This window comes from Astyanax mexicanus, chromosome 6 (genome assembly GCF_023375975.1).
Source record: "Astyanax mexicanus isolate ESR-SI-001 chromosome 6, AstMex3_surface, whole genome shotgun sequence".
In the NCBI taxonomy this organism is placed as follows: domain Eukaryota; kingdom Metazoa; phylum Chordata; class Actinopteri; order Characiformes; family Acestrorhamphidae; genus Astyanax; species Astyanax mexicanus.
The window spans coordinates 24,526,743-24,542,054 of NC_064413.1; the positions used below are offsets into that span (position 1 = coordinate 24,526,743).

Below are 15,312 nucleotides of genomic sequence, written 5' to 3' on the forward strand. Positions count from 1 at the left end.
GTCCCTGCATTCTCTGTAATTCTGAGATGCAGAGGCTGTTTTCAGGCCTGTTCCACCTGTGCTGGTCTTACCTCTATTTACACAGATTTATTTGAGCTATTTTAAAGGCTTGTGATGAAGTGCTGTGGAATATAATAGAATAAAGCACATGCAGGAATGCGCTCTCTCTAAAATATGACGAGTAAAATGTATACTCTACACACAAATGCATTCTATCACAGCAGCTTTTGTGGGATGGGCTGTACAGAACACGGCCAACTATGTTATTCAGGGCTACAAGTTCTCACTATTAAAATAGATTTCTGCCAACATTCTGTAAAACCAGTCCAACAGTGGCAATGAAAGAATTCAGTCATAGGCCACGCACAGTTAGCTCACATGCAACCACCATTTTCATCCACCAGTCCATCTTCCCTGTGAAAACCTTTTTCTACCTTGAACAGTTTAACCCCATTTCAAACATCCAATCAAATGCAACGACTGGTTTCTGATTTTGTCGATTTTCAACTCATACCAGTTCATACAAAGCGCATATTTACATAACAAATGAGAGGCTTACATAAGGAAGAGTGTCAGAGAACAGCTCCTGATTGTGTTTGCTCGTGATTTTTCTACCCTCAAATATTGACCCAGGCCCGCTGATATAAATCGATATGATGCTCCTGCCTTGCTTCTTATGTCTGAAGGGACCGAAAAAGAACATGAATGATCATCATAAGGGCTTTCTTCAAAATAAAAAAATATACATTTTTTTTTAACTTAAAAAGGTTTTAATATTTGAGCCCTTCCAACGAACAGTGATATTCAACTCTGGAAAAATCTGGAGTTTCTTTGATTTTACCAAATTGAACAACTCTGGAATATAATCAAGAGGAAGATAGATGATCACAAGCCATCAAACCAAACTGAACTGCTTGAATTTTTGCACCAGGATTGGCATAAAGTTATCCAAAAGCAGTGTGTAAGACTGGTGGGGGAGAACAAGCCAAGATACATGAAAACTGTGATTAAAAACCATGTTTATTACAAATCCAATATCCAAATATTGATTTCTGAACTCTTAAAACTTTATGAATATGAACTTGTTTTATTTGCATTGTTTAAGGTCTGAAAGCTCTGCATTGTTATTTCAGCTATTTCTCATTTTCTTTAAATAAATTCTCGAAATGACAATATGTTTATTTGGAATTTAGGAGAAATGTTGTCTGTAGTTTAAAACAACAATGTTCATTTTACTCAAACATATACCTATAAATAGCAACGCCTACTTTAGAGCCATGGAGGGAATGACACTTTCGCATGTCATTAATATTTCAGATACGAAATCCTGTCGTTTTTCCCTGCTCACTCCTTCACTGAGATAAAACAGCCTGAAACAGAAGCACCGGAACATTTTTTCACAAAAAACAGTGCACGTGGCATTCACTCATACTAGAGACCACCGCAAAATTAATAATAAAAAAACATGAAATGTGACCTTTAATCAAAAAATATAATACCTGTTTTTTGTTTGATATGTTTTTATCATATTTCCCTTTTAGTGTAAATTATTGCTTGGTCTCCAAACCCATAGGGGTTATGTAATGATGATGTATTTATTTTCATAGGGATTTCATGAACAGAAAAAATGGAAAATATAGAAAACCAATTTGGTGGAATGTGGTGGATTTACAACAATTCTGCAAAGAAGAGTGGGCTGAAGATAGGGACAGAGACAATGAAAACAGCACAGAGAGCCATGAGCTGAGGAGAAAGGTAAATAAACAAACAGGAGGCAGGAAAAACACAGATAGAACACGAACATAACAATATTGAGCTTGCATTGACTGATTTAATAAAAATAAAAAACTGTACGACAAGAGTTTAAAAGTTCACAGCTCATGATTCATGTTCTAACACTATAGGGCACAATGCTCTGATGCGACCTGCTTATACTGTGCGTCCACAAAATGTTGGACTTTTGTATCCAGAACAGCAACATAAAATAGAAAATGTATAAAAAGAAGAACCAATAGAGAGAGGATCACCTGAGAATGGGAGAATATTCCACACAGAGAAATAAACTGCCTTGGCAATTTGTGCCATTCTGTTTGGAGAAACAAATCTACAGAGAGAACTGGAGGTAAACATGCACAGAGAGAGGCTGAGGTAAGTCGGTTTGTGGCACTGCTTCAACAGTGCGATACTCTAAACAGACATGTTTGGAAAGCAGACAAACCCCATGCTACAGCATGCATGACGCCTATTTAACTATTAGAGCAGCCATGCTGCCTGACATAACAGTAAAAACGTCCACACTGGTCATTTTTGATCGTATTGTAAAGGCCATGACCAGAGGCAACTCCTCTCACCCTGCTTGTGCACCTCAAATGATAAACCGTGCTGAATCTATTTACAAAGCTCAAATATAAAAAAAAAACAAAATTGTAGGTTAATAAAAATTGAAAGTACCGAGACAAAAACTGTAAAAATCAATGCTACTGGTTGTACCACAAAGACAAAAAGTGCATTTTGAAGTTTTATTTTACACAGATATAAATTCAATTTGTTTTAATAAAAACAAAACAAACAAACAAAAATAGATGTGCAAGTCCAACTAATTAACAACAGATAAATCTGTCCTTTGAGATTTGTAGTCAGATTTAAATGTATAAATAAAAGGGTAAGTGTATATTTAAAAAAAAAATCAGGTAGGGAGCAGGAAGGAGACGAAGAAAGCGGACGCAATTGCAAGTGTTTATTGCAAACAAGGTAAAAAACAAACAAAGAAACAAAAAGAAACACAGAAAAGCCTGACTGGCATAACAATGTACAACGAATAACAAAAGGAACAAGGGGGACTATTTATACACACAGAAGAGGACAGGAAATAGGAAACACCTGGGACCTAACAAGGGGGCGGAGCTACAAACAAACAGGTAAGCACTCAGAAGACAGGGGTGGAGACAGAGAGGGCACGTGCAGAGGGTAAAAGAAATAGGGACAGACTAGGGAGATGCAAAGACAGGATATACCGTGACAAAAATATACTGTAGTTGGGAAATGTTATTGAGTCAAGCTACAGTATTAAAACTTACTGTACAAAATGTCAACAATACTTATTTACAAATCTCCAGATACTTAAGAAAAATACTTAATACTTAAGTAAAATTACTAAACCCTCCCTCATAGTCTTTTGAGAATAAACAGAAAATTGAACAGATCAGAAGTTCCCTCGTTTCTTCAGATCTAAAGCTGACGTATTAAGGCAGCAGTCTGGCTCTTGTTGACTGTCTGTGCTTTGCCAGACATAATGTTTACATCAAACCCCAACAGGATTTTCTGCAATACTTCAAAGGTGTCTTAAAGTCAGATGTGTACATCATACAGTGCCCTCCATAATTATTGGCACCCCTGGTTAAGATGTGTTCTTTAGCTTCTCATAAATTGAGTTTTGTTCAAAATAATATAGGACCACGATGGGAAAAAAGAGTAAAATACAACCTTTAACTCAAGTGAATTTATTCAGTAGGAAAAAAATCCCACAATAAGAAATAATTATTTAACATCAAATCATGTGTGCCACAATTATTAGCACCCCTGATGTTAATACTTTGTACAACCCCCTTTTGCCAACAAAACAGCACCTAATCTTCTCCTGTAATGTTTCACAAGATGGGAGAATACAGAAAGAGGGATCTTTGACCATTCCTCTTTGCACATTCTCTCTAAATCATCCAACGACCTGGGTGCTCTCCTCTGCACTCTCCTCTTCAGCTCACCCCACAGGTTTTCAATGGGGTTGAGGTCTGGGGACTGAGATGGCCATGGGAGGAGCTTGATTCTGTGTGCGGTGAACCATTTCAGTGTAGATTTGGCCACATGTTTAGGGTCATTATCTTGCTGAAAGACCCAGTGACGACCCATCTTCAGCTTTCGGGCAGAAGCCACCAGATTTAGTTTTAAAATGTCCTGGTATTTTAGAGCATTCATGATGCCATGCACCCTAACAAGGTTCCCAGGGCCTTTAGAAGAGAAACAGGCCCACAGCATCACTGATCCCCCGCCGTATTTCACAGTGGGCATGAGGTGCTTTTCTGCATACTCAGCTCTTGTGTTACACCAGACCCACTTAGAGCATTTGTTGCCAAAAAGCTCTATCTTTGTTTCATCTGACCAAAGCACACGGTCCCAGTTGAAGTCATAGTACCGCTTAGCAAACTCCAAACGTTTGCGTTTATGATTGTGAGTGAGAAATGGTTTCTTCCGTGCATGCCTCCCAAACAGCTTGTTGGCATGTAGATAGCGCCTGATGGTTGTTTTGGAGACTTTGTGACCCCAAGAAGCTACCATTTGTTGCAATTCTGTAACAGTGAGCTTTGGAGAACTTTTTATTTCTCTTATCATCCTCCTCACTGTGCGTGGTGGCAAAATAAACTTGCGTCCTCGTCCAGGCTTGTTTACCACTGTTCCAGTTGTTTTAAACTTCTTAATAATTCCTCTGACAGTAGATATGGACAGGTGTAGGCGAGTAGCGATTTTCTTGTAGCCATTACCTGACTTGTGAAGGTCAACACACATCTGCCTCACTTGAATGGTATGTTCCTTTGTCTTTCCCATGTTGAAGATAAATGGCCTCTGTGTCACGTCATATTTATACCCCAGGGAAACAGGAAGTTGTGAATTACTAATTAAATGTTCCTACATACTCTGATCAACTTCGTAAACTACTGTAGAAGTGACAGAAATACTTTTATTAAATTTATTTCCTAAGAATTGTTAGGGGTGCCAATAATTGTGGAACAGGTGATTTTATGAAGAATAATTATTTCTTAGTCAGGGATTTTATTTCCCCCTTAAAATTTACTTGAGTTAAAGGTTGGACTTTACTTTTTTTCCCATCGTGGTCCTATATTATTTTGAACAAAACTCAATTCATGAGAAGCTAAAGAACACATCTTAACCAGGGGTGCCAATAATTATGGAGGGCACTGTATTTATGAACACTGCAGGGCCAGTGCACTGAGGGACTGGATCTCGTCCCCCACAAAGAATACTTCTCTTTAATCACAGTATGATGTTGGACAAGACCACCTTGTTTCTTATAAACTGAGGGTTTTTTTTGTTTGAATCCTGGTCATGTAGCTTGCCATCAGTTGCCAGAGCCCTGAGAGAGCACAACTGGCCTTGCTCTCCCCACATCTGTGAGCTGATGTATCGGATAATGTACCATTTCACCTCTGACTACTCTAAAGTATATCCATGTCTGCTAAAATAAAAGAGTCAATGTGACTATATATATAATATATATGTATATAATAGCCAAAAGGTAAAGTTCTATTATCCTTTGGTATCCTTAGGTGTGTGCGCGTTTTTTTTTTTTGGGGGGGGGGGGGGGGGGGGCTTTTGGGCAGGGAATTGGGGGGGTTCAAGTCCAGGTCCGAGGGTACCTCCCTAAAATATTTTTTTGCAACGTGGGATGTCTGTGATCGTGACAGTCCACAGTGATATCTTGTCACACTTTTCAACAAAGGTACCACTATATTCATCACGGTTAGGCCAAATGCACTGCACACATGCGTTTAGATTTATTCCTGTAATGTTCCTGCTTGTGGAGCTGACCCTGTCAGTTGTCCTTCATAGAGCACATTGTTGATTCATAAGCCTCCCTGTCCTCCACACTGAATCACGACATGGCCTGCAGCAGGCTGGAATCAATGCTCCGAGAAATATCCCACTTACGTGCCGTTCACCCACAGTGTGCTTATGTGTGTGTGTGTGTTCTGTATGTCTGAGCATGTGTGAGAGAAAGAGAAAGATATAGAGCAAAAGAAAGAAAACAAGAAAGGAAAGAAAGAAAGAAAGAAAGAAAGAAAGAAAGAAAGAAAGAAAGAAAAAAAAAGAGAAAGTGGAAGAGTGTCTTTCCTCTGTGGGTGCCTCCTGCTCTTTAATCACTCATTATAATATGTGGATACTTTAATCTGCATGCTGCTTATTTTCATGTCTATCATATATAGTTCCCTCTCTATATACACTGGAGATCCACTATATCCACTCCACTCCTCCCCAGAGATGAAGCTCACGTAGGTTGCCAGATTAACCCACAATGGCAAGCAACGCAGAGTCTTACTCTGTACCTGATCAGTAAATATGTATACGTGTCATTGTCAAAAATACCCGCCTATACCATGCTAGTGGTGGTGGTAAATTACTCAGCTATGGTTAGCAACCTTACTGAAGCTCAGTGATTATCTGTTTAGCAGAAAAAAAAATCACTGTTTGCGTGCTGTTGTCTATACCCGGCAACCAGTTCTCTGCATGTTTCATTACTATCTGATGATGCATCCTGATTGTATTATGAGTTACTACAGAAAATATATTCCTTAAGTAAAATGTGGAACAATGCATTTTTGCAGTGTTTACATTGTTACATTTTGTTAATATTGACCCTACAGTAAATCCTCTGGTAAAAAAAATGTTGTCCTGAGATCCAGTCTAGTCCCAGTACTACTGTTTTTCTCTATTGACTACAGAGAAGGTTCCAGGCAGAAATGGATGTTAAATCAATACCTTCTAGTCTTATAGAGGCTAAATCTGTTTGTTTAGTCACAGGACTCTTTTAACTGCAAGCGGGGTTGAATCACAACTGCCTCGCATGTGCCAAAGCCGAATGAGGTGATGTGCGTTAATTGGGGAGCATATGCTGCATTTTTTTTCTCTCTTTTTTTTGCAGGGGGGTAAATTTCGGGCCGGGGTTACCATAGTAACCACGGCACCTGTTTTTGCATGGCTTTCAAGACATTTTTGGAGTCAGGATTCCATTAACTTGGGTGGCATCCAAGTCATTTCCCACTGCACGAGTTTTATTGCAGTGGAAAAAGAGCGAGCGAGAGAGGCAGCGCAGGCTTGTTTCGATCATGCCTGCTGCACAGGGGAGGGCATCGGGGAAAGGTGTGTTTTTTTATAAGGGGCACTGCAGAGATGGTGGAGGTGGTATATTGCCTTCTTTGCTGTATGATGGTGCTGGTCAGGACTGGAAGAAGTGGACAAAAACAGAGAGAGTACATTATACAGTACTGTGGACTTGTGGAAATATCCGCATCCATGTTTTTCTCTAGTAGGAGCTAGGGAAACAATTCATTGTTTCTATGTTCATGTACAGTACATGTCCATATCAAATAAAATTTTATAATCAGGGGCGACATCAGAAGTGGTGCTGCAGATACAGTATAGCAAAGTGTGTTTCACACAGTTCTAGGGGTCTTTAGAGAGTTGTGGGTACAATAATCTTAGTAGTAGGTAGCAAAATAAACTCTTTTTAATACATTTGATTTTTGAAGAACCAACAAATAAGTTGCTTAAGAGCAAAATGATGCATCTATAAACAAAATCCAGCTTACAATGATTTGCTTCTTTGAGAGATGTTTTGATAGTTCTTTGTAATTCACTCCAGTGAGTTTATCATTCACTACCTGTGTTAGAGATGATTAGTAATGCACGCAGTATACACTAAGAAAAATGTGCACATATTTGTACTTAAAAGAGTACGAAGCTTGTCATTCGGGCTGTACCTTATATTGAGGTACAACAGAGCACTTCTCAGTGAAACTCTTTTTTTTGTACCCATGTTTTTCTGTACCAGTAAAGATTATCAAGATTATAAACATTATCATCAACTGAAATTGATTATCCACAATTGTCTGGCTTTTAAATGAAAATGTACAATAAGAATATAGATATTGTTATTAGTACAGTCATACAGAATGCAGAATGTACCTTTTGTCTGGTTACATGGTACAAACCTGTACTTCCTGCTGTCAGGAAAGACTTCACATCTGTCCCTCTAAAGACCAATATTATACCTGTGAGGGTACAGTTATAAAAAGTGTACCTTTCAGTACAATAGAATACTTATATGGTACCTCTGTTTTTTAGTGTGTACCTGACCACTGTATTTCTCTGGTTTAAAATGATCTCAGACTTATATTTTCTCAGTTCTCATGTCAACTCCAGTTCAGCATGTTCCTTTGTGTGATGCTTCTGTTTCTTTTTTTAGTGTTTTTTCAAACAGATTTTTTTTTTTCAGTTTTTTTTTATAACAGATTGCTGAATTAATAATAGTTGTTATTGTGTTCTGTATATTTCACAGTTTCACAAAAATGAACTAATGCTCATTGAAACATTTTTTGTAGATTTACCATTATTTTATTTTATTTTACACTACCAAAACCATTAGTATGACTTTGTTTATATCTTAAAATCCAAATTTTGTAAAGATCAGTGGAATTCCCTTTAACAATGCAGTAGTAGTGTAGACCTTCATGGTGATGATCATTGTGACCTTTTCCTTCTATCATTTGGCGAAACACATCGTAAGTGAACCCACTGTGACTTAATGACACAACAATATATTGGAGGCCGCAGTGTGGATTGAAGCGATGCTTCAGCGGCAATAGGAAATGTACAGATGTGCATATGAAATCGGCCTGCTACATGCCCTGCTGTTCCTAATATCACAAGGCCTGCAGAACATGCTGTGCAGTAAAGTGCACACCATTTCACCTCTCGCTCTGCTGAGCCAAGTTGCAGATTTACGGGGGAGTGAGGAGGGGGAGCGGGAGGAGGGTGTTGTATAGTCTTCAATGATTACCAAATCTCCAGCCGGCGCTCAGTTTAGAGGACCTGCGATCAATGCGTCCACTTTTCCTCGTCTAAAACAGACCGGGACTGGAACTGAGGCCAAAATATATATCAGTCCGACTGTTAGCATTGTGTTGAATCATGGAGGCTATTTAATGACTCTACCCAGGTTGTCATATTTTTTATTTGGCTAAGTGCTCCTTGGCAGACCTACTTAACAGATTTTTTGGACCAGGCATGCAAGTCGCTCATTGCTCAGTCTTCGGGAGGCGGCGTTCCCTTTGAAAACCGGCTGCTCTCGGTTACTCTAATGTTGCTGCTGTCACAGTGAGAAATAACCAGGCATGCTTGCTGCAGGCTCGGGCCTAGCCGGGCCCTGCCTGAGACCCACACAACTCAGAGACTGCACTAATGTAGATTTATTTGCCGTAGCTCAGATGCTCTAATAAGAAACCATCTCCATATGCCGTTAAAGCAGTGAGCGTTTATACTGCCATAAACTCACTCGCTTGTTTTTCAGGTCTCTTCAGGCTAACCGCTGAAGGAGACGCACTCGCTTTCAGATCTCGGTAGTGAAAATAACTGCGGCGTACAGGTGCTGGTCAACGAATTAGAATAATTTGAAATAGTGCAATCATGAAATTCTTTGAATGCATTTTTTGTGCAGAAAGCAAATCAGGTGTTCACCGCACCTGTCCTACTCGTTAGACTAATCACAGAACTCGTTACCTGGAAAAAAATTTGCTCAGCTGAGCTTTCCAAAAGGCCCATTTAGGCCATTTAACTGTGACACTGTTGTTTTATTGAATTAGAATAATGGAGAAACCGTTTCATTGAATTAGAATAATTTTTATTATAATTACAATCATCACTTTCTCAGTATTTTGTGGCTGCCCCCTTGGCTTGTATGACTGCCTGAAGTCTCCGCGGCATCGATTTGACCAGCTTGTCGCAAGTTTCCGCACTCACAGCTTCCCAGGCAGTGGCGATGTTCTGCTTCAGTTGGTCCAGCGTAGTAGGCTTTCTGTCGCGAATTTTCCGCTTGACGATGGCCCAAAGGTTTTCAATGACATTGAGGTCAGGCGAGTTGGCCGGCCATGCCAAAACTTCAAGCTGTTTTTTAGTGAACCAATCTTTGGTCGACTTTGCCGCATGAGCCGGTGCAAGATCCTGTTGAAATATGAAGTCTTCTTCGCCGAACTGTTCCTCAACAGTCGGAATCAGGAACGTTTCCAGAACATCTTGATATACGGCAGCATTGACAGTCTTCTTGAGGAAGCAGAGTTTCCCTACACCTCGAGCGGACATGCATCCCCAGACCATAACGCTCTGGGGAAACTTGACGGATCTTTTCACGCACTCGTGGTTGTAGGTTTCGCCACCACGACGCCAGACACGAGGACCTTGGTCACCGAAGGAGATGCAGAAGCGTGATTCGTCACTGAAGACCACTTTCTGCCAGTCTTCAGCAGTCCACTCAGCGTGTTCTTTGGCCCACTTCAGCCGTTTCTCCATTTGTTTCTTGTTCAGCATCGGTTTTACTGCTGGAACGCGAGATTTGAAGCCGAGTTCGCGCAGACGACGGTAAGTGGTTGATCTGGAGATGTCAGTGCCGGTCTGCTTGTTCCACAAGTCGGTGAGCTCGGAAGTGGACTTGAACCGGTTGCTGACTGCGATCTTTCTCAGCTGCTTGTTGTCGCGAGCAGAAGTTTTTCGGACGCCGGAACAGTTGGTGCGCTTGCTGCAGTTTTTCTTGAGAGCTTTGCAGACGGAAAACTGGCTGATGCCGAGCTGCTCAGCAATTTTAGTTTGGGTCAAGCCTTGTAGGCGAAGAGCTTGAATTTGAGCCACTATTCCGGTTGAGAGGTCGCGCTGCTTACCCATGATTGATTTTACAACTTAGAAATTCTACCCTGACTTTATACTGCACAGTGAACACTCTTCACAGAAAACAAAAATTCGAGCATTTATTCTAATTCAATGAAACGGTTTCTCCATTATTCTAATTCAATAAAACAACAGTGTCACAGTTAAATGGCCTAAATGGGCCTTTTGGAAAGCTCAGCTGAGCAAATGTTTTTATTCTAATTCGTTGACCAGCACCTGTATTAGTTACATTGAAGCCATATGTTGAGGTTATTCTTAAATAAACAACTATTATACTATAAACGTCTATGTAAAAAAAGTAGAATCCACTAAACCACTAACTATCTGCACTAATACACAGTTAAAAGACTATTGTTTCTTTTACAGTTTACACATTTGTGAGTTTTACATTTTGTACTTTTCTGTCTTACAATGGTCTCCAAAAATAAGACCACTTAAAAATTGGGAATTTTCTTTGATTTTAACAAATTGAAAACCTCTGGAATATAATCAAGAGGAAGATGGATGATCACAAGCCATCAAACCAAGCTGAACTGCTTAAATTTTTGCACCAGAAGTAAAGGCATAAAGTTATCCAAAAGCAGTGAGTAAGACTGGTGGAGGAGAACATGCCAAAATGCATTAAAAAACTGTGATAAAAAAAACAGAGTTATTCGCCCAATTATTGATTTCTGAACTCTTACACTAACACACCACCACCATGCCAGTGTGGTAAGGTCAGCTTATTAACAGGCCTGCTGCTCATTACTGCCCTTTCCATTTTGCCTAGAATGTCTGTTTATGTGCAAAAAGATTTAGCACTGCTGCTATTACAGCTATTATTGCTAATGCTGTTATTTCCTTCAGGATCAGTAAAGTACTTATTTCTTCCTCTCTCTTTCTCTCTCTCTCTCTCTCTCTCTCTCTCTCTCTCTCTCTCTCTCTCTCTCTTCATCCGTCATTTTAATTTTTACAACACTCATATACATGCAGTACTTTCATCACCCATTACTGAACAACACTGTTTTTTTATACCTTCTTTTAATTAGATCACGTTATCATTCTGTACTTGGCATGAGGCCAATATTATAATCTTAGTTCTAAGCTTGATTTTTCTACTAGAAAAATAAATAAAAAAAATTTAAATCTCTTCTATCACACTGCATGGTATCTCTTTGTATCTATTCAGTATTTTTTTTTCCTCTGCATACCACAGGACCTTTTGAAGTAGCAGGTTGTTAATAAGCTGACACATAAAGCTAGCAACGCTGCACATTAAATTGACTCAGTACAACTTTCAACTCTGTGTGTGTGTGTGTGTGTGTGTGTGTAGAGCTACAGAAAAGATGATACAAACTCTGCACTAGTTATCTTTCCATAAGTCAGTTGTTAAGGTATTACATCACATATACAGTACCTAAAATGTCCTGAGGCCTCCACAAGAGGGAGCGAACAGTGCTCAGGCAGGTTTTGTGTTACTAAAAAAGAAGAAACAAACTCCATTAATAAATGTAATATTAAATTATTTACTATAAAGCTGTAATACAGAAAGCAGTATATTCACTACTTCTATATCTAACACTGTTCAACTGTTTATATCTAAGCCTGATTCGTGTGGAATTAAACAAATGTTGTAAACAAGACGACAACGTAATATTTTTAAAGTAATTGTAACAGACCCGTTAGTGTTTTAGCTCTAACTATTGTAGCCCTAATCTGATTACTGTCTTTTTCATTAAAACTATAGTATATATTTCTCTTCTAGCAGTTCCATAATGCCAGCATTACATATATTATGTTACTTGCTAACTGGACACCACTGTGCTTATATCCAATCTGGTATTATTACATCATGAACGTGTAAAAATACCTATCAAGTTAAAGTTATATTATGTGTGTTTTCATCTCTTTGTATGGTTCATCTCTTTTTTATATGATAGTTTTATGTATTATGGTAATTGGTGTATTTATGGTGCTTTATGATGTATGGTGTGTTAGGAGGTTTGCTGTGTGTGGGGTTTATTTATGATGAATGGAATGTTATGATTTATGATGTAAATGGTGTTTTAGGTTGTATAGTGTATTATTGTGTATTGAATATTATGGTGTATGGTGTATATAGTGTATTATGTTGTACATTGTATTGTGATGTATAAAGTGTTATGATGTATGGTGTATATAGTGTATTATGCTGTATAGTGTAATATGTTGTATAATGTATTATGCTGTATAGTGTAATATGTTGTATAGTGTATTATGCTGTATAGTGTATTATGATATATAGTGTATTATCATGTAGAAAGTGTTGTGGTGTATGGTGTATTATGTTGTATGAGGTATTATAGTGTATGGTGTATGGTGGATTATTGTATTAAGAGTATTATGCTGTATGATGTATTATGATGTATGCTGTACTATGGTGTACCGTGTATTATGAAGTAGTATGGTGTAATGTGTACTAGGTGTAAGGTGTATTATGGTGTATTTTGATGTATGGTGTATGGTGTGTTATTGTGCATGGTGTATCAAGCTTTATAATGTATTACAATTTATGGTGCCTTATTTTGTTGTGTGCTGTATTATGTGTATATAACATATATTATAATAAATAGAGAATGATGATCAATTATGGTATAAAATGTATGAGGTATTATGCTGTATGGTGTTATATGATGTAAGGTGTGTTATGCTGCATGGTGAATTATAGCATATGGTGTATTATGATATAGTATAGTGAATTAAGCTGTTTTGTGTTTCATACTGTATGAGGTATTGTGCCATATGGTGTAGTATAATGTAACGTTATATTGAATTAAGCTGAATGGTGTATTATGCTGTATAGTGTATTAAGGCATTATGGAATAATTGTGTATTATTATAGGGTGTGTGTTCTAAGCTGGTGTGTGAGTGTGTGCACGCGCTTCTCTCTCTCCCCCCTGCCTCGCCTCCCTCTTTCTCTCTTTCCCTCTCCCTGCATTCCTCCCTTTGTAGTGCAACATCCGGGTCTTCCCCCCCTCCCCATCAGGAGCCATTTTGGACTGTCTTCAGTGTGTGCGGGAGTGTGTGTGTGTGTGAGAGAGAGAGTGTGAGTGTGTGTGTATATCGGTGTGGGACCGAGCGGAGCGGAGCGGGGCCTCGCCAGAGCTTCACTCACACACTCGCAGGCAGGCGGAGAGACAGGCTGTGGAGACCCGGATACAGAGCGCTCCTTTTGCTCGCGCGCGGGACTGTTTCCCCCTCTTTATCTCTCTCTCTCTTTTTCTGTGTGTTTTCCCGGATGGATCCGCCCGCGCTCTGAACTCCTCGGCGCCTGGAGCTCCGTGCACGGCACAGAGGCCGTCGGCCAGTTCGCTCGGTGCATGCGTGTCTGTTAACGAGAGAGAGAGACCGTGTGTGTGAGAGTGTGCGCGCGCGTGCGTGTTGTTTTTTTCTTTCACCCCCGACCACTGTTTTAAATGTTCGTGAAGGAAGGGAGATTAAAAAGGGGGAAAATCCGGTGCGTTTGTTCTTAAACGGAGGAATATGTTCGCTCCCTGGCTGACTTTTGCACTTTGGGGAACTTTCTGTGCAGGTAAGCTCGCGCGTGTGTTTTATTTGTTTCTTTCTTTCCTTTCTCTCTCTATCCCTCTTTTTTGGTGCCTTTTTGCATGCTCGCTGTTCACCTACCAGGATACTACTATTACTACTACTACTACTACTCAGCAGCTGCTGCTACTGCTGCTGGGGGATAATTACGAGCTATAACCTAGCTATGTTATGTTATTAGCTAACTAGCTAACGCTAACTAACCTAGATACACAGCTATTTATCTATCTTATAGACAGGGTTTTTCCAGCGTCAGCGCGTGCTATAGGGGGCTGTGTTCTAACCTCACGTGCTGCGAAGTGATATGAGATGGGAAGAGCATTGATTATCCAGACTGGGAGCTGGACACGGGAATGTGGTTATTTACTTTGTAATGAATTACTTTGTGCTGCTGTTTGCTCTGGTCTGGGCAGTGATATAGCTAGGTTAACTATATGGGCTATGAGCCACCAGTATTGGGCTGGCTATAACATAGGTTAGGTTACTTCAGGCAACTGCTTTGATTGAGCTCGTGCAATATTATATGAATGTAACCTATTATGCATTGTATAGATTTATACATAAAATATAGTTAAATAGTTGTAATATACAGCTCTGGAAAAAAATAAGACCACTTCAGTTTTTTTTATCAGTTTCCTTTTTCCCTATTCATAGGTATATGTTTGAGTAAAATGTTCATTTTTGTGAGCATTTATTTGCAGAAAATGAGAAATGACTAAAATGACAAAAAAGATGCAGAGCTTTCAGACCTCAAGTAATGCAAAGAAAATACGTTCATATTCAAATATTTCAAAAAGTTCAGAAATCTTTGGTGGATTATATTTGGAGGAATAACCCTGGTTTTTAATCACAGTTTCATGCACCTTGGCATGTTTTCCTCCACCAGTCTTACACACTGCTTTTGGATAACTTTATGCCACTCCTGTTGCAAAAATTCGAGCATCTTCCTCTAGATTATATTCCAGAGGCTTTTAATTTGATAAAATCAAAGAAACACATCGTTTTTAAGTGGTCTCTTATTTTTTTTCCAGAGTAGTGTGTGCTCATACCCACATATTATATTTGGCTAAATGTAATAACCCTGTTTGGTTTATGCACATTACTGTTATATGTGTCCTATCCTAATTAATGGTACCTCATTATTGCCCCTTTTATTTATTTGCTTACTAAAGCTAATACTTTGCACTTGTGTCTTGCATGTTTTTTTAGATGCTAACCTATATGTTGGCTCCATGTCTCCTA

At 39.2% G+C, this 15,312-nt stretch overlaps 1 protein-coding gene across 1 annotated transcript in view; it reads left to right on the forward strand.

The window, feature by feature from the left end:
- The first annotated feature begins 13,564 nt into the window (after positions 1-13,564).
- The window catches only part of acvr2ba (activin A receptor type 2Ba), a 77,219-nt gene continuing 75,471 nt past the window's right edge, over positions 13,565-15,312 (forward strand). The window contains exon 1 of the mRNA XM_022673874.2: positions 13,565-14,056. Within this exon, the coding sequence (XP_022529595.1) occupies positions 14,008-14,056 (49 nt within the window). The 5' untranslated portion in view covers positions 13,565-14,007. The remainder of the gene's footprint in view (positions 14,057-15,312) is intronic.